The 18,156-nt window shown below is 28.5% G+C and overlaps 1 protein-coding gene across 2 annotated transcripts in view; it reads left to right on the forward strand.

The window, feature by feature from the left end:
- Nucleotides 1-13,743, forward strand: part of LOC113555168 (laminin subunit gamma-1) — a 56,047-nt gene extending 42,304 nt beyond the window's left edge. Inside the window, exons 7-27 of one of the 2 annotated variants that reach the window (XM_026959524.1) lie at nucleotides 2,100-2,288; nucleotides 2,399-2,624; nucleotides 3,299-3,408; nucleotides 3,542-3,691; nucleotides 3,782-3,954; nucleotides 4,593-4,725; nucleotides 4,815-5,039; nucleotides 5,882-6,067; nucleotides 6,129-6,326; nucleotides 7,439-7,635; nucleotides 8,626-8,841; nucleotides 9,725-9,995; nucleotides 10,515-10,821; nucleotides 10,991-11,101; nucleotides 11,329-11,533; nucleotides 11,630-11,873; nucleotides 11,944-12,146; nucleotides 12,217-12,375; nucleotides 12,500-12,617; nucleotides 12,836-12,948; nucleotides 13,029-13,743. In XM_026959524.1, the coding sequence (XP_026815325.1) occupies nucleotides 2,100-2,288; nucleotides 2,399-2,624; nucleotides 3,299-3,408; nucleotides 3,542-3,691; nucleotides 3,782-3,954; nucleotides 4,593-4,725; nucleotides 4,815-5,039; nucleotides 5,882-6,067; nucleotides 6,129-6,326; nucleotides 7,439-7,635; nucleotides 8,626-8,841; nucleotides 9,725-9,995; nucleotides 10,515-10,821; nucleotides 10,991-11,101; nucleotides 11,329-11,533; nucleotides 11,630-11,873; nucleotides 11,944-12,146; nucleotides 12,217-12,375; nucleotides 12,500-12,617; nucleotides 12,836-12,948; nucleotides 13,029-13,157 (3,863 nt within the window). In that variant the 3' untranslated portion in view covers nucleotides 13,158-13,743. The remainder of the gene's footprint in view (nucleotides 1-2,099; nucleotides 2,289-2,398; nucleotides 2,625-3,298; nucleotides 3,409-3,541; nucleotides 3,692-3,781; nucleotides 3,955-4,592; nucleotides 4,726-4,814; nucleotides 5,040-5,881; nucleotides 6,068-6,128; nucleotides 6,327-7,438; nucleotides 7,636-8,625; nucleotides 8,842-9,724; nucleotides 9,996-10,514; nucleotides 10,822-10,990; nucleotides 11,102-11,328; nucleotides 11,534-11,629; nucleotides 11,874-11,943; nucleotides 12,147-12,216; nucleotides 12,376-12,499; nucleotides 12,618-12,835; nucleotides 12,949-13,028) is intronic. The other variant, XM_026959533.1, reaches the window with a different exon arrangement.
- The last annotated feature ends 4,413 nt before the right edge of the window (nucleotides 13,744-18,156 follow it).

The raw sequence follows: 18,156 nt of genomic DNA on the forward strand, positions 1-18,156 counted from the left end.
AATTAGTTATTAATTCATAATTATTTGAAGTTATAAATTTGGAATTTAAAACTCAAGTATAACAACTTAGTTGACTGTAAGTGAAAAATTTATTTGGGTAGTTAAGGTAGTTATATTTAAATTTCAAAATTAAAATTATTTCAAATTTTTTATAAATTTGTGAAACTATTTTTGTTTTTGCACTAAAAAGATATTTAATTTTTTATCGTGACAACTTTTTATAATATTTTTGACCGAGCGATGTATTATGTCGATATCGTTAACAATGCAGTCGCAACATAGCTGCAAATTTATATACCAAGGAATTAATTATATACTTGGGTTATACATAACTAATTTGTATGTTAGTTCTTCGCTCTTCTGTGAGTTTTTCATCATTAAAGTTCGTGTGATGGACAATTTAAGTGCATATGTGCATATATTTTATGAATCTATAGAATGACGAATCAGGTATCGATTACCTATCTAAATGTTAAAATTAAAATTTAATAATAGATTACTGTATTCATAAATGTAATATCCAGTATAATATTATAAATGATACGCAAAGATACAATATATTATGTATGTCAAGTTTTTATAAAATATTTTTTCAAAATTTGAATTAATATAAGTTTTGAGTAATACTTTTGGACTAATAAAACAATATCCCTTTACATTGTCAATATTATAGTATCCGCAATGATTTAAAAACGGTTTTAAATTTTTGTTTGAAAAGTTTTATATATTTTCCTGGTTTTTTTAAACTTAAAACAAATAATTGGTGGAATTGATTGTTTGTTTAACTACCTGTATTATTGGAATTGATGTACCTTTTCCTTTTCTAAAAGAAGGTCTGGCGGATCTATGAGATACTAAGTATAAGTACAAGTAATTATAATTATAATATAATTATAGGTATACCATTTTACAGTCATACTTATTAATATAATTATAATTATAATTATAATATTATACCGTAATTGAAAAATCTTATGACATATAATATTTTGATTAAAATACTTGTAGTTCAAATATTCTAATATTTTGAAATTAAATTATTTTCCCTTGTCCACATTATCTTTTTTTTTTTATGGCAAATCGATTAAAAAATACAATATTGTTTTTGTTCCCACACAAACAGTTTATATTCCATACATTAAATTGAATATTTGTTGTTTAGTATTAAATATATATATATATATATACGAATGATATATCCCTACGAGCAGTTAAATAGTTTGCGAATCTGGTTGACATTACCACCCAGAACTGGTTTATATTTACGACTGGCGCATTACGGTAGTCATCGTCCTTTTTGTAAAATTTAAAACGCCGACCGATTTCCTTTTATTTTTGTTCATTTTAACGGTTACTCATTCAGTATAACAGCTATAGTCGATTATTGTTTTTTCTTGCTGGCCATTATCATCTATGATTTCAACATATTATAATCTACATCAGTGTTTCGCAAACAATATTTCGTGGTATAGGTCCAACAGTTTCTTGAAGTATGTCAGACCATAATACTATTTTTATTCCTATATTATTATTTATTATACTTCATAAAAATATGTTTTAATTTAAAATATTTTTTAAGGTCAAACGATTGCATGGTGTACCTCGAGGTATAAAATATGTATAATAATAATAATAATGTGTTGGTGTAACAAAACTTATATCTAATAAAATCAAAATTTTACAAATCTTTTTATATGCTCAATTTTAACCATTTATTTTGTTATATTTATAAAGTTTATATAGTATAAGGTATTCTTAACATGAACAAATATAAACTTTTTAAAATCTATTTGAAAAATATTTGCGTTTAAGGTTCGATATAAAGTAATAAGATCAACCGAAAGTTGGATTTCAAAAATATATGTTACCAACATCACTACTTACATTATGCGTAACCATATGGTTTTCTCGGTACATTTTTTTTTCGTGCGCTCTATCATGCTGTCATATGTTCTTAAAAAATAGCAACAGCCTTTGATATCTCTTGTGATCCTTTTTCCTCGCAACATACGCAGTACAAAGTCATATGAAATCCCAATATGAAAGTATAAATAATAATTAACCGTTTATTTTTTTGGTTTTACGAATCCTGTTTTCAGAATGCAATTGTAACGAGTTTTCTCACCGATGCTTCTTCGACAAAGAGCTGTACGACCGGACCGGACACGGAGGACACTGTCTAGACTGTGCCGGAAACCGGGACGGAGCGAACTGTGAGCGGTGCAGAGAGAACTATTACCAGAGGAAGGGCGACACGCACTGCTCGCCGTGCGAGTGTAATGAAGTCGGTGAGTGTTAAGTGCGTCGACCGACTGATGTTTTACGGTTTTCTCGAACGTTCTGAAATATTTTACGGTTTTCCCGAGTAGTTTTTTTTACTAGCGACTCTTTATCATAGGATCGTGGAGTTTGCAGTGTAACTCCGAAGGCAAGTGCCAATGTCGTGAGGGCGTGACGGGTGACAAATGCGATCGGTGCGCCGAAAATCATTTTGATTTCGGGCCGACCGGATGTAAACCGTGTGGATGTACAGTAGCCGGTAGTCTGGATAACGAGCCAAGGTGTGAGGCCGAAAATGGAAATTGCATTTGCAAGGAGAACGTCGAGGGAATTCAATGCAACAAGTGAGTAAAACACGTTTCTTTCGAAAATCGCATGAAAACAAATTATTACTAATATTATACAATAAAATTATTATTTGAAATTCCATTATTTATTGTGTGCTTTCCACTACTCGTTAACGTTAATAGTAGAATATGTTAAGCTTTGAAAAAGTTTGATCCCTTGTGACCTCATTTACCACTGAAATTTAGAATTCCATGGATAAATGTTCGTAGAATAAATACGTAGTACCTAATTAGACTGAGAAATGGAATTATGGTCGTTTCTAAAAATTTTGTCTGATCAATACGTCAGTTAAAAATTTGGAGAAAAATTTTAAATATTAGATAACTATTTACATAACTTTGAGTACTGACTATGATGTACTATAAATCAGTTATAAACACGTTTTTATGTAAACAAATGTCAGTATGTTATTATAATCTTTTAAGTATTAGGTATTTAGTTTTGAAATCAAACATGTACAATTCATAAACGACGTGTCGATTGTTGAATTTAATAAAATAATAGTATTGTTGTGACACGTCATGTTCAAATTATATAAATATAAAAAAAATATATCACTTTTTTGATTTATCGATTAGTACGGAAAACGATAAAACAGAATTACACGTCTATAGATAAGCGTGTAATAAATTTTTTTTTAATCAATAAATATTGTTATTTTATTGCACAGATGTAAACCGGGTTTCTTCAACTTGGACGAGGACAATTTATTCGGTTGTACGCCTTGTTTCTGCTATGGACATTCTTCGGTGTGCCAGTCCGCTTCGGGTTATTCGAGAGGTACCTATATTGTTTGATTTTTTTTTTTTTTTTTTACAATCATTACAACACTCTAAGTGCAATCAAATTGCATTTTTTTATTTACGCATGCGTCTGTGTCTACTACATCATCTGCATATTTACGTATTTTAAGTATCCATCGAGAGCGTGTTTGTCCGGGGCAACGAGCGTTGGAATGGATCGGATATCTACGGTAGAACGGTGTTGCCGGTTCACAGTCCTTTCAAACAATCGTTGGAGATTTCTTCACCATCGAAAGACGCCGTTTACTTATTGGCACCGGGTGAGTTGTTGACAGCTATTAAAAATCCATAAATCTACCTATAACATATTACTACACGCACGGAGCTATAATGCCATGAAAATACTGTAGACAAGTTCCTCGGAGACCAGCGTTCCAGTTACAATCATGACTTGACCTTCAAACTGAGCATCGGTGAAAACAGTCCCGATCCAACTATCAACGACATCATTCTTGAGGGCGGTGCCGGTCTTCGCGTCACTCAAGCAATATTTGGACAAGGAAACACATTGCCTTCCGACACGGTATATGTCTTGCCCATAGTTATATTTTAGGATAGCATCACCGTGGTTCCCAAAATTATTAGGTTTATTTTTATTTGCACCCTTTTTTAATTAAGGTTTTTTTCAAGGCGCCTTTCGCCAAGCCACAGCTTGACTAATCTTAAAAATTAGAAAAATAAATATGGCGTATACAAAAAAAAAAAATAATATTCTTGCATTTAATTTAATATTAATTGCTAATTTATTACCAGTATTCTAAAAAAACATCGAAATTTTTTTTGAATACATCTGATGTACCTAATTGTTATTTTATAACCGACACAAGTATGAATTTCAGTGATAAGTATTACCCACAGACGAAATCATGTTTTCATTTATTTTTATTCATTGTCGTACGATTTTATTTTACATTAGTAAAATCACCAAGCTATACTGATATTATTGCTAGATATTTAATTTTTAAATTATCCAAGGCTATTGTTTAGTGCAATATTATTAATCAATCAATCTTAAAAACGACTGAGCTTACTCGTTGTATACGAAAAGATCGTTTTAAGTGTAATTTTTGATAAATTCCAATATTTTAAATCAACATCACGACAACACTGATCCATAATTATTAAAGTAACGGTATTGTTTTGAATTCCTCTTACATGTAGCCAAAAATGTATAAATTCCGTCTTCACGAGAATCCGGACTATGGCTGGCAACCCAGGCTGTCTTCGCGCGATTTCTTCAGCGTTTTATCGAATCTGACAGCCATAAAAATACGAGGAACATATTCTGACAGAGGTACGTATATGTCTTACGCACAAATACACTCGCACAATATGCGACGGTCGTATAATATTATAAAAATTATATTTATGATTTTCTAATAGGAGTCGGTTTTTTGGACGACGTTTCACTTCAGACAGCCCGGCGCGGCGCTCCAGGATTGCCGGCTAACTGGGTCGAGATGTGCACTTGTCCCGAAGGATACATCGGACAATTCTGCGAATCATGTGCACCTGGTTCTCGACACGAACCTACTAGTGGTGGTCCTTTCTCGCCATGTGTTCCGTGTAACTGTCACGGCCATGCCTCCATCTGCGATGCGGATACAGGTAACAAAGATTTTTATTTATACTTTTAAATCATGATTTATTATATTATCTACTTAACTACTATAGTATTATAAGATATTCAAGTAAAAGTATTTTGAATATTTTTTATTTTTAATCAGTACCTATATATAAAATTTTCGAAAAAGAGAAACAGATGTATAGATTTTAGTCAATATATAATTTTTATTATAAAATAAAGTTGAATTAAATTTTATTTGTGTATCTAAGTTCATAGTATGAATTTATTTGGTGTGTCAATAGTCTTAAGTAGAAAATTATTGCATTTAATTATTAATGAATAAGAAATAAAAATGACGATTTTACACTTATAATTAGAAAGTTTATTTTTAAAAACAAATTATTAGAGTTTTTTTAGGTAATGCGTAATGTGTATACTATATTTACTTGCTATATACGATTTATGCGCTCAACTGAAAATTCAAATAAATTTATAAAGAAAATAAATGAGTAATTTACAAATTACAGTTAGATAAAATAATACGTTGTAAAAATATATATACACTATAGAATTAATTAAAAAAATTAAATTTATTTATTTGGCTTACTATGTTAAAAAAAAAATTTATAAAATACTGATTAAATACCTTTACTTAGCATTGAATTACGTGTTTTAAATTATATTTAAAATAAATATCTGGGTCAGAACTCGAATACTTTTAAAAATATATTTTTAAGACCACCTAACTATAATAATATTATTATCGTGCACATACACACGTCTTATTTTATTAATTTACATACCTAGTATTAATATGTTTTGCGAACAAACATCATTTTATAATAATAAAACACGTGGAATTATTTAAATGTTTTATGCACAGGTCGGTGCATTTGTCAGCATAATACGGCGGGCGAAAATTGCGATAGGTGCGCGAAAGGATACTACGGTAACGCTTTGCAGGGAACCGCACTCGACTGTAAACTGTGTCCGTGTCCCAACCAGGGAAGTTGCGTTTTGATCGGAGAAGATACGGTCATTTGTTTGGAATGTCCCAAAGGATACGGAGGTAAACACGTGATATACAAATACGTCTATTTTAGGATTTTAACTATTACGAATTTCCACAGGACCCAGATGTGATATTTGCAGTGATGGTTACTTCGGTGACCCGACTGGAAAGAATGGACCGATCAGTATTTGCAAATCTTGCGACTGCAATTCAAATGTAGACCCAAACGGAATCGGTAATTGCAATCGAACGACCGGAGACTGTCTAAAGTGCATCTACAATACTGGCGGAGCACAGTGCGACCAATGTTTGCCTGGTATGTATTTCGTATAATATTATGCTTTATGTGAAACTTATACTGATTGATATATTGTAATCAGGGCTATAAAAAAATAATGGAATAAAATACTGTTGACCTACTGTATACTTATGATCTAAAAATTAAAAACTATGTTCTAAAAACCTATAATATTTAATTTAAAATCAAAAAGGCTGAAATCGTTTTTTTTTAAATAAAATATTAAAAGTAATAATTTTTTCGATATACAAACAAACAAAATATGAAAATGTACGCTTAAAACAGAATAATTAAAAATAGTTTGTTATATCTAGAGTTCGTGATAATATTTATAAATAATTAAAGAGTTTTCTTTATAAAATATTCGTCGTTAATAAAAAATATTACCTCGTTCTCTAAATTTAGAAAAATGTCTGGGGACGCCCATGCCTTTGGCGATAAATGTTCAGACATTCCATACAAATTCCAGTCTTACCAAAGATAATTATATTTAAAAAAATTTTATTTATATTAATAAAATAATAATTTAATTTTTAAAAGAATGTAAATATATTTTTGATAAATATTCTACAGCGTGAAAAATATCACTAGAAAAGCTTTAAGAGTTGTTGAAAAAATTCAAAATAAAATTCACGTTCAAATAATGAGTATTGCTTAAAACAAATTTTTCACTTATCGAGCTACCATTTTAAGGCACTAGGAAAAAATTAAATTGCATCAAAATGCTAACTATGTTCATAATATAATATTATCAAATTATTAATTTATAGGATATAAAATGAATATGTGTATACGAGTATAATATAATACATTATATTGTAAAAAAATTGTAGATGTTTAATTAACCTATAACCTTATTCTAGGTCATTTTTATATAATCAGTGTTTTTAACATTAGAAATACTTATTATGTATACAATTTTAGTAACTTTATTTTCATCTATATGAGGTCTCTTTCAATGGTGAATTGGGCCAAACTATTTGTAAATTTATATTATTTGTGTATTTATTTGATTTTATTAATATTATACAACGTGTGATGTATATACCATACCGTATATATGATGTATTTAACTGGTTTATTAGACAATAAATTATATTAATTAAATTCGTTAATACCGTGATTTTCAGGATACTTTGGGGACGCCCTTGCTCCTGAAAAAGGCGATTGCAAACCTTGTGACTGTTATCATCTTGGCACCACTGAAACAGGATTTGGACCTTTAGCGTGTGATCAATTAACTGGACAATGTCAGTGTAAACCACACGTAGTCGGAGTAAACTGTGACCAATGTGAAGCCGGTCACTATAACATAGGCAGCGGAGACGTAAGTTGTGATGAGTCGTGCGGAAAATGTTTAGTTGCATCGGGGAAATGTTTAATACGGGTTTTTTTTTACATGTACAATTACTATCGTAGATCTACAAAATAATATGGAGACAACAGAAAGACCTTGGGGTCAACACTTTAAAAAAAATATAACATATTATATTGATTTATCTGTACTCGTTAATAACGAGAGAGAGAAATAAATGTAAGAGAATTCAATACCGACCGTTTATAAGGGGTTCAGTATAGGCAACTTCCTAAATACTTGCATGCGGATAGATTTAAGTGATCATTAGTGTATAAAATAAGTAATGGTGTGCTCCCGGCACAAATATATTATGTACAACTTGTACAAGTGACTACTGGTGTGTACAGTAAAAAATGTATACTTATATCTGCATTATGTACTTTTTGTCAATTATAACGATAGAATTTCTTTCTTTAACTAATTTTGATTTGTTAAAATGTTTACTTGAAATGGATTAAGCCATACTTTGAAATGTTTTATTTCGTTTTCGAATAACCAACATTTCAATTTTTATATATTTTAAATGTTCAAACAAATTGTACAGAAGTTAGGGGACGAAATTTGAAATATTAGCCTAATAAATATCAAGCACACTGCAGACATAACAAATAATCCAAGTTTAAAAAGATCAGTTTAATTACGTTTATAACAAGTTTAATCAGTTTAAAAATATATAATCGTATTAGTAGGTCTATTGGTATAACTGACAAACGGTCGAAACCTCCAATTTTGGTATTTTGGTTGAAATATATTATCATGTACAACCTTTTTAACAAAAAATATAACAACATTTTTAAAATACTACAGCATACACTATAGGTGCCGTGATGTGCACAGGTATTGACTCTTCTTTCTAACCACCGTTCGCACTTGGCAACGTTTATAGCAGGGCACGGGGGACTCGTAGTCCATAAACCTTTTGACAATGTGATTATGATTATTAATCATTATATTTTGTAGGGCTGTCAATCGTGTGAATGCGATGCAGTGGGTTCCGTCAACAATACCTGCGATACCAACACCGGTCAATGTATATGTCGTCCGGGAATAACCGGCAAGAAATGTGACGCGTGCGAACCTTTCCATTATGGATTTTCAGCCGAAGGGTGTAAATCGTGCGCTTGTGATTCCATTGGTTCGGTGTCTTTGCAGTGTGATGCGAATGGACAGTGTCCGGTGAGTTTAAAATCATATTTGACATATTATATATTAAATATTATACAGTACTTGTCTATAAAATTGGTGTTGTAAAAAACTACTTTTAAAAAGTAATTAAGTAGGTACAGTATTTAAAATACTACTTTTTTGTAACATACTTAGGTACTATTCAAATACTATTAAAAATGAATTTGAAATATTATTTTTTTGTATTAGTTATTAGTAAATTATATTATTAACTTAGGAATTAATTTTCCTATCATTCAATTCCTAGTTTTAAATATTATTAAAGCTTTGTTTAAGGGTTTAAGTAACTGAATTAAATTATTTATTGAATTCTAATGAAAAAAAACTATTATATTTAGTATTTTATGAAAACTTGTATTTTATCTTATTTTATTATTTGTTAATAACATAATAAAATATTCAAATTATAACAATTATCAAGAACATATTTTATTAAAAGTACATTGTTTAATATAAATTTAAATTATCTAATATTTATGTAAATATTTTATAGATTGAATGGATAAATATGCTTGTTAAATGTTTAGTTTAATATTAGTATCAGTCATTTAATAGTGGCATACTGTATAAAAAGTTAAGATATATTATAATATTATAATAATTTTGATGTACTCAAATACCTGTTGATAGAATATAGATAGTATTTAATATTTGAAAAAGTATTTGGATACCAATGCATACATTTTTTACTTAAATACTTAACTGCTTATATTATTTGAGTATTGTCTATACACATTACATATATTTACTCTATACAGTTTTATAATATTAACAAAGTGTGGTAAAAATGGTAGAGCTATTCAGCTGTGTACATCGAAATATTTTATCCGCAATTTTACATGTTAATGATTTAATATATCTTTTAACTTTTTAGTGTTTGGAAAATGTGGAAGGAAGGCGTTGCGATCAATGTAAAGAAAACAAATACGATCGGCAAAGAGGTTGCGTGGATTGTCCAGCATGTTATAATTTGGTTCAAGATGCCGTTTCTTCACATCGCGAAAACCTAAAAAAACTGGAAGATGTGTTAAAAAACATTAATGACAACCCTACTGTGGTAATTGACGAAGATTTCGAACAAAAACTGAAAGAAGTTCAGTTGCAAGTGGACGAATTGGAACAAAACGCCAAACTTGCTACTGGTGGTATGTACAAAATATGTTTGTACATACTTAATTAATGTTTTATGTTTGATATTTCAGGATCATATTTAATAGTGAATTGTATGTGGTTGGCTCAGGTGCCTAATTTTTAGGGGATGACTATTTTTTTTAATATATTTTTATTGTCTTGATCCTTTCATAACTCTGTTCAGTGTTCACTTATTTCTGCAGTTAAATAGTTCATATTTATTTTACAGTTTATCATGTGATACCTACCATAACTTATAAAATTATAATATTATTATATTGGCATATATTTCTTAGCCATCGAAGAAAATAATCATTTAAAATAATCTATTTAATTATAATAGTATAGTTAAAGATTTTTCCTACTAACAATTCAGAATGAAAGTTAAAACTTCAAATTGTTATTTATTCACAATATAAAAATAGTTTTTTCTTTATAATTTGAATATTTTTGTTGTTGTTGCAGCTGGAAATTCTAACCTATGGTTCTGGATGTTATGTGATTAATATATGTGTATCATGTATGTTTTATAGGTAACATCCCAACGAGTGACAAATTGATTTCTCTTCATAGCCAAATAAAGGAAATTCAAGATCTTATGGCTCAAACAAGCAACTGGACTACTTTAGCCGAAGAAAAATCTTTACAGGCTGAAAATAACATCATGAATATTGAAAAAATGAATGATAAATCGTCAAATACATTGAAAAGAGCAATGGAATATATTGAAACCGAAGGGGCCACATCGCTTCTCAAGGCTATATCGAAAAGTAATGAACTCGGACAACAGAGTGACCAAATGTCTGAAATTGCTAGGGAAGCGAGAACATTTTTAATGTTGTAAGTATTATTCTTGTATTTAATAATATTACGTTTAGAATTAAAATTTTTAATAAAAAAAAATTTTTTTTTTTTTTAAATTTTTTTTTTTTTTTTTTTTAATTTAAATTTTTAAATTTTTTTATATTACATAGGTTATACATTTTTTTATTCGTATTATTATTTGCAGAAAAGAGCAAGAAATTGAAAAAATGAAAGTTACTGCAGCACAAGCTATGAAAATATCATCTGAAGCATATAACATAACTAGAGACGCTGTTAATCAACAGAAAAATATCAGGTATTATAAGGTTATTTTTAATAATTTTGTATAGATTCTTCAGTTTTCAAATGTCGATTAGCTTGTATGCATCTCCCTTTCTGTCTTTATCTAAGACTTATGAGTTATATTCTTTCCAGTTGATAAACTTGACCATTTTTCAATTATGTAAAATAAAAATAATATACTATAAATTATGTACTATAGAATAAATTATAATATGGTAATGTTTTTATTAATGCTTATAGTGATGAATTAAAATCTTTGGATACGGAAGTTAACTACGTAAAGGATAAATTGAATACAATTATTACTCAAGCAAATGAAGCGCAAGAATTGGTGACTATGGTCAATAATGATTCATTGTCAATATATCGGGATATTTATGCAATAAATTTACCGGATGTCAATGTCACAGTTCTGAAGCAAAATATTTCTAATTTAAACGCAGAAGTACGATAAATATGTTGTTATTTACTCAAAACATTATTATTAACAATAATATAAATTATATTTGAACATATTTTTTAAAAACAATATCTTTTCTAGGCTGAACAAGTCAAGAATGATTTAAGAATGCAAGGAACTGACCAAAACATTATGAACCTTATAAAAGAAGTAGCCGAAGAGCTACAACAATCTGAGATTACATTAGCTCAAGGTGAAAAGCAGCAAAGAACTAGGGAAAACTTTTTGGCACAAGCAAATGCTTCTTATGAAAAAGCAGATCAAGCTGTTAAATTAGGTGTTAGGATTTTAGAAGAAGCTCAACAAACACTGAGCACATTGCAAGGTGAGTGTAAAAATACCGATAACTTTGTTGAAACGGTTTATCATTAATTTAGTTTAATTTTCCGTTGTAGCATTTGATAAACAGGTGCAAGATAGTAAAAAAAATGCAACGGAGGCTTTAGGACAGGTATCAGAAATCAAACAGTTGATAGAAGAGGCCAGCGATAATACTATTCGTGCACAAGAAGCATTGGCTGGAGCTGAATTGAGTGCCATAGCTGCTAGAGACACTGCTAAAAATGCACAAACAACATACGCTGATCAAGCATTAGAGGTATTAACGTGATAAAACCGTATCCATGTTCAATATTGATTTGTTTTTTTTTTTATATATGTCATGTTAGGATTCCAATAAAATTAAGAAAGCTGCCGAAGAATTGGCATCCGAGGTTCACAAGTTATTCGACGAAACTGTCGGCCAGATAAAACGAGTAGGAAATACTGCAGAACGCTTGAAAGACGCAGAAACTCAATTCGAACAGGATCAAAAAAGCATTGACGATGTAAATGTGTATATTATTATATCGTTAAAAATCAAATCACTCATCGATAAACGATATTATACTTAATATAAATATTATGTTCGTTACAATAATAACTTTGTGTATATTTTAACTTTAATTCTAGGCAAAAACGAAAATTGGCCAAGCAAAAACATCATCATCTGAATCAAAAAAAATGGTAGACAAAGCATTGCAGGATGTCGAACAGATATCAAAAGAATTATTAGATCTGGCTGATAGTGGTAAGTAAAATAATTTTTCATGCATAAAATCATGCGTAGCAGAAAAAAAATTACCGTTTTATTCATTAAATAATGCTTTCTCATATTTGAAAATATTAGTTTTTATTTAGTAGGGTCAATTATTATGTTTAAATTATCATTTACCAATGAATTACAGAACTGTTTGTGTTTTTTTAATGTTTAAGTAATTTAACCGTTAAACTATTTTGTTATTATAGATACTGACAAGCTGAGTCTACTTAATAATAGATTGGAAACGGCCGAACAAGAACTGTTGAACGCTGAGTTGGACAAAAAATTAGCAGCTATCAATACTGCTAAGATTTCTCAAGTGAGTCTCACGAACCACCGCAGTATATCAACAAATTATGTTTCATTATAATAATTGGATTTTTTTAAATTTATATACAGGCTCAGTTAATTAATAAATTAAAAGAGGATATAAAAACATTGACTAACGATGTCAAAAATATCGAAGCGATACGTATGGCACTTCCGAGTGGATGCTGGAAGAAAACGAATATAGAGGAATTGCGTTGAGCGAATAGTATCCACCTTGCGATTACAAGTTTTACCATTTAGTCGTTAATTTTAAGATAATTATACGATTTTTATAATATTTAAGTCAATTTTATGTGTTCATGAATTCAAAAAGATAGTCATAATATTATGTTATTATCAAAATTTGTTTACGCAAACGAATTATTTTTTTATAATACGATAAGCAAGTTCAAATTTTGAGATGGGTGCACATTTTAATATTTTCTAATATAGAACAACACTACGTTCATACATATTTTGTTACATTAGTCTATCATTTAAGAACTTTTTTTAGTAACTTGATTTAAAAAAAAAACAAACAAAATAATTACATTTCTATCGACTTATCGAAAATTATTTTTTATAAAAGTTATTTTTGTTATTAATTCCAACCAATATAAATTCAGTTTTAAACAAATACATTGATATTTTCCCCATAGTTTCTAAGTGTCTTAGAATTACTTGTTAAATCTAAGAATGTACCTATGTAAAAGACTTAAGTAATAATTATGCTGTCTTGAGTAGATTTAGATATATATATATATATATATATTATAATATTTATGTAAGATTATTTCAATGTGCCAAAGACCAATTTATTATTTATTATCCTACATACTATGTCTTACTTATATTAAAGCTTTTTTCCCTATAATAATGTAAAATAAATAAATAAACATAATTAGATGTGAAGCACTTTTTTTTTTTTAAATCTTCATCTAATTTATATTTTTTTTCAGGCTAATAAAATATTTCAATTTGCAACTAATGAAATCAATATAATTTTGACCGATAAAATAATAAGTAATTAAATTATTACAATTTAAAAGTTATAATATGTTTTATTATATTTGTTTCAACTTAACATTCAGCATTACACATAATAAAATTATAAAATTATATACATAATACATCAATACATTATACATCAATTTTTTTACTAACTGTTTGGTAAAACGTAGGTACTTGTATTTTAAATCTTTTAAAATAGTTTATATCTTGGATCATCTGTGTTCATAAACTTTTAAAATGTATCTTTTATAACATTGTTATATACACTTATGCCTATAAAATATTATTATAAGCACTCAAGCAGATTTTAATAATAGCAGTTACGTTATGTACAATTTGTAAAAAACACGTCTAATACCTATCGATCTCTACTGATGTCGATTTTAGTGTCAGATTAATTCCACAGGTGCATATTATGTTCGACTATCTTTAATTAACATAATTATATAAACTCCGCCAGTAGATACTAAATTAATGTGAATTCCATTTAAATAACATAATAAAATCAAATCTAAATATTGTATGTACAATAATTATAATAGGTAATATAATAGGTTTAACTCGATTTGTATTATAAAAAAAAAAATCAAATTCAAATTTGTATACGTAATTTTATTACTGTAATATATACAATAAATAATAAATAAATTAAAAATTAATTTGTATACTATGGCAACTATTTAGTATGATGGGGAAAGCGTATTACATTTTATATAGTACAGAATGTCAAACCATACAAAGTATTTATTAGATACTATCACAATATACGTGTTAATTATCTAAAAACTAAAAATTTAATAGGATGTCAGCATTATATAATTGTTTCCTATCTTCGGGTCACGTGCAACATAAACAAAACAGATTAACGTCAAATTGAATTTAACGATTTTCGAGTAATCTTAGAGAAAAATTATCGATTACAAAAATGATAGAGAACAATATTTTCATGTCAATTTAATATTTTCCCCTTATTTTACTTGAAAAATGAAGCGCAACATTTTGTAAATTTAAATTGGATATTTAATTAAATTGGCATATCAAATCTGTGTGACACACTCTGTACGAGTTTATATAACTATAATATAAAATTTACCTTGTAATAAAAATTGATAGTCTATGACATCGATCGTGTCGTGTTATTAATTTCAGCCTTAAACTGGGAAGGAAAATAAGTCGTTTGATTATAATTGGATTTAGGTATACCGTAACTTAAAATTTAAAAATACCTAACAGCAGTTAAACGATCGGTTTTGATCGGTCAAAAATAATATTGTCAGAGATTGGCGATTGCGCGTTGATTTAAAGGTCAAACCGATATAATTCATATATCAATATATAAATTGTATAATCGATGGAATTTACTTATCGCGCCCCGCAAGAAAGATACCCGGTGCGAGTTCATAGAACTACATGGTATGATGTACCTATAGGTACGCAGTGCTATTGAAATCCATTTCTGCATTGTAATAATTCAACACATTTTTCCCGTGGCTACATACACCATATGTCATTGGCTCCAAAATACGCGTCATGTTACCGTCGTCTGTGCCACTATCGTTGTTACGTTGATTTACGGCGGCGCTACGCGTAGGTACTCATTTACATGCCTACTGTCGTTATCATTACATTATTTTTATTAATATTACCATTGTTATTTATTTTTTTTTTTTTTCATCAGCTTGTAACAATAATATTAATAATCACTTAGAGTCGATTTAAAGTGCCCCGGCAAGGCGGTCTTATATAGTGTTTCCTGGATTGACTTATTAAATAAATTAAATATTATAATATATTTAATACTTCGCAGTTGACTGTTCGCGACATACAGATCGCGGGTATAGTGCGATATGCGATTGAGACGACAGAAAAGAAGGAGACGACGAAAACGACGACGACGACGATGTAAACTCCTCCGGCCAAAGACTGCGGAAGGCCGCTGAATCGTAATCAGTAGACAATTTGAACTTTGAAAAGTGCGTTTTCTTTATTTTCTATCTCTCTCTTGCACATACATATAAATAAAAGGTAGTGAAACCCTTAAAATACCGGACACTATCGGTCGTTGTTTAAATCGTTTCCGTTTTTTTCAGAGGATTAAGTTTGTAAAAAGTTTGTGGATTGCTTTAGAAAAAAGTCTTAGTTAAATCATAGTTTTGGCTATACGTTGATTATGAATCAATCAGTCGAAACGCTTTCTTTTATACACATAGATATATTAGGTAAAATATATTTAATATTCATTAGACATTTTATCCTTTTCTAGGTTAACTGAGTAAACCATTTATCCAGTGGTACTTGACTAACACTCTATGTATAGTGTATGTGATAAGATAGATTTTTAATAAGTGACTTTGATTGGTTGTGGAATTTACGGTAGTTTATTTTTACTAATTCTTAAATTTTGGGTATGTGTACTGTGTATGTACATGTAAGAATTAATTTGAGACTTAGTAAGGAGCGTCGGTGATTAAACGGAATTTTTGTTTGGAATTTTTATATTTTATATTTTTGCTACACCCCATAGCTTAATTGTGTAAGCTCAAATTACTATTTGGAGATGTCCACTATTTAGAAATGTTCCCGTTATGGCAGGTTTCATCGTAAAATACAATAATAAAAATAATACTGTGACATGAAAATGTAGAAACAAAATAATAAATAATAATAATAATAAATCAATATTCGTTTTAACGCAATGACAAAGACTATTACATATATTATATAACGTTCTTCTTCTCACTAACGATGAAATATTTTTTGATTTACTAAATAAACAAACAAAAATTAATTTTAAAAGTAAATTAAGTTTTAATTTTTTTTGCATGGTACAAGTATTAGCATGACTATTATATTTATTATTTTTTCCCAATAAAATTTGTAAAATATGTGATTACAAGAGTAAATTATTTAAAAGTTCAATTTTTAATTACTAGCATCGTTTTCCAAAGAGTAAAATAATTTTATTGAGCAGTTGTAAAAGTTAAACATATAATATTCTATTTTGTAAGTGTCACATTTTTTAGTTAATATTTTTTTTCAGATCTACCGAATAACAGAACAAGTATTTATAGGTATCAACATCAACATTAGCACTACGTATAGTATATATAATAAGGACTATTATTGTAATATAGACTGACATCGAAAATAATAATAATGTAATTTTTTCGTTGCATAAGTCACATCATTCCGATCGTAATTCAATAGTAGGTAATTATTATCAATTATATAGCTAGTGATAACTAGTTAACATATATTAATACAATACTACTATCGTCATTCGTACGATTTATAACTTCATTGATATTTTTATCCTTATTCAATTACCAATTATTATTTAATTGATCAATAACCCTACACAGCCTGTCGGAATGCTGTGGCGTATACGAAATGTGAACATCAGAAGTATTTAGTTATTGGATATTTAATATTTTATGAATTAAATGATGCAACGTGTCGCAGTACCAAATACATTTGTCTATACGAGAATATCATCAATATAATAAGTGCAGTAGAGTTATTTCTATGCACCAAATTTTCAGAAGAAATTATCACAATTTAAAATTATAAATAAATTATGGTTATTAATTTTGGTTTATTTAAACTCGAAACCAAAGGAATTTAAATGTTTAAATGTGTTAAACTGTTAGATATTATTTTAATATTTTAAAACTATAATATTACCGATTACAGACACATTATTATATTTAAACATTTGTTTAATATTATTTAAAGTATTGTAATTGAATGACAGTAAAAAGTATAGGTGTAATAGTTACGTATGCATAGTTGCATAGTTCGTGTATTAATTATGTAAACGTGTCGTTGTATGTTTAGATAAATAGGTAGAAAAAAAGATCTGTAATCCATACCTACTTTATTATTTTCCACAATATTCTTGTTATTCATTATTATCTTTTAATTACTCTTCTTCGGAAATTTTTACTTCATCAAATAATACGATCTTAGTCATTGAATTGTATTATGTTTATATGGATAGTTATTTTATTTTTGTATTGACGCACAGCATCTCACAGGGGTTGATCTAGACCAAGATGAGGGGGGGGGGTGACTTTTAAAGGGCACACATTAATTTTGATAAAGTATTTATTTAGGTACATACATATGTTACTTTCCACAGTCTCGTACAGAAAAAAAATTTTTTTATAATAATAGTAATAAAAAAATATACAACTATAATTTTGTT

This window comes from Rhopalosiphum maidis, chromosome 1, assembly GCF_003676215.2.
Source record: "Rhopalosiphum maidis isolate BTI-1 chromosome 1, ASM367621v3, whole genome shotgun sequence".
Classification (NCBI taxonomy): domain Eukaryota; kingdom Metazoa; phylum Arthropoda; class Insecta; order Hemiptera; family Aphididae; genus Rhopalosiphum; species Rhopalosiphum maidis.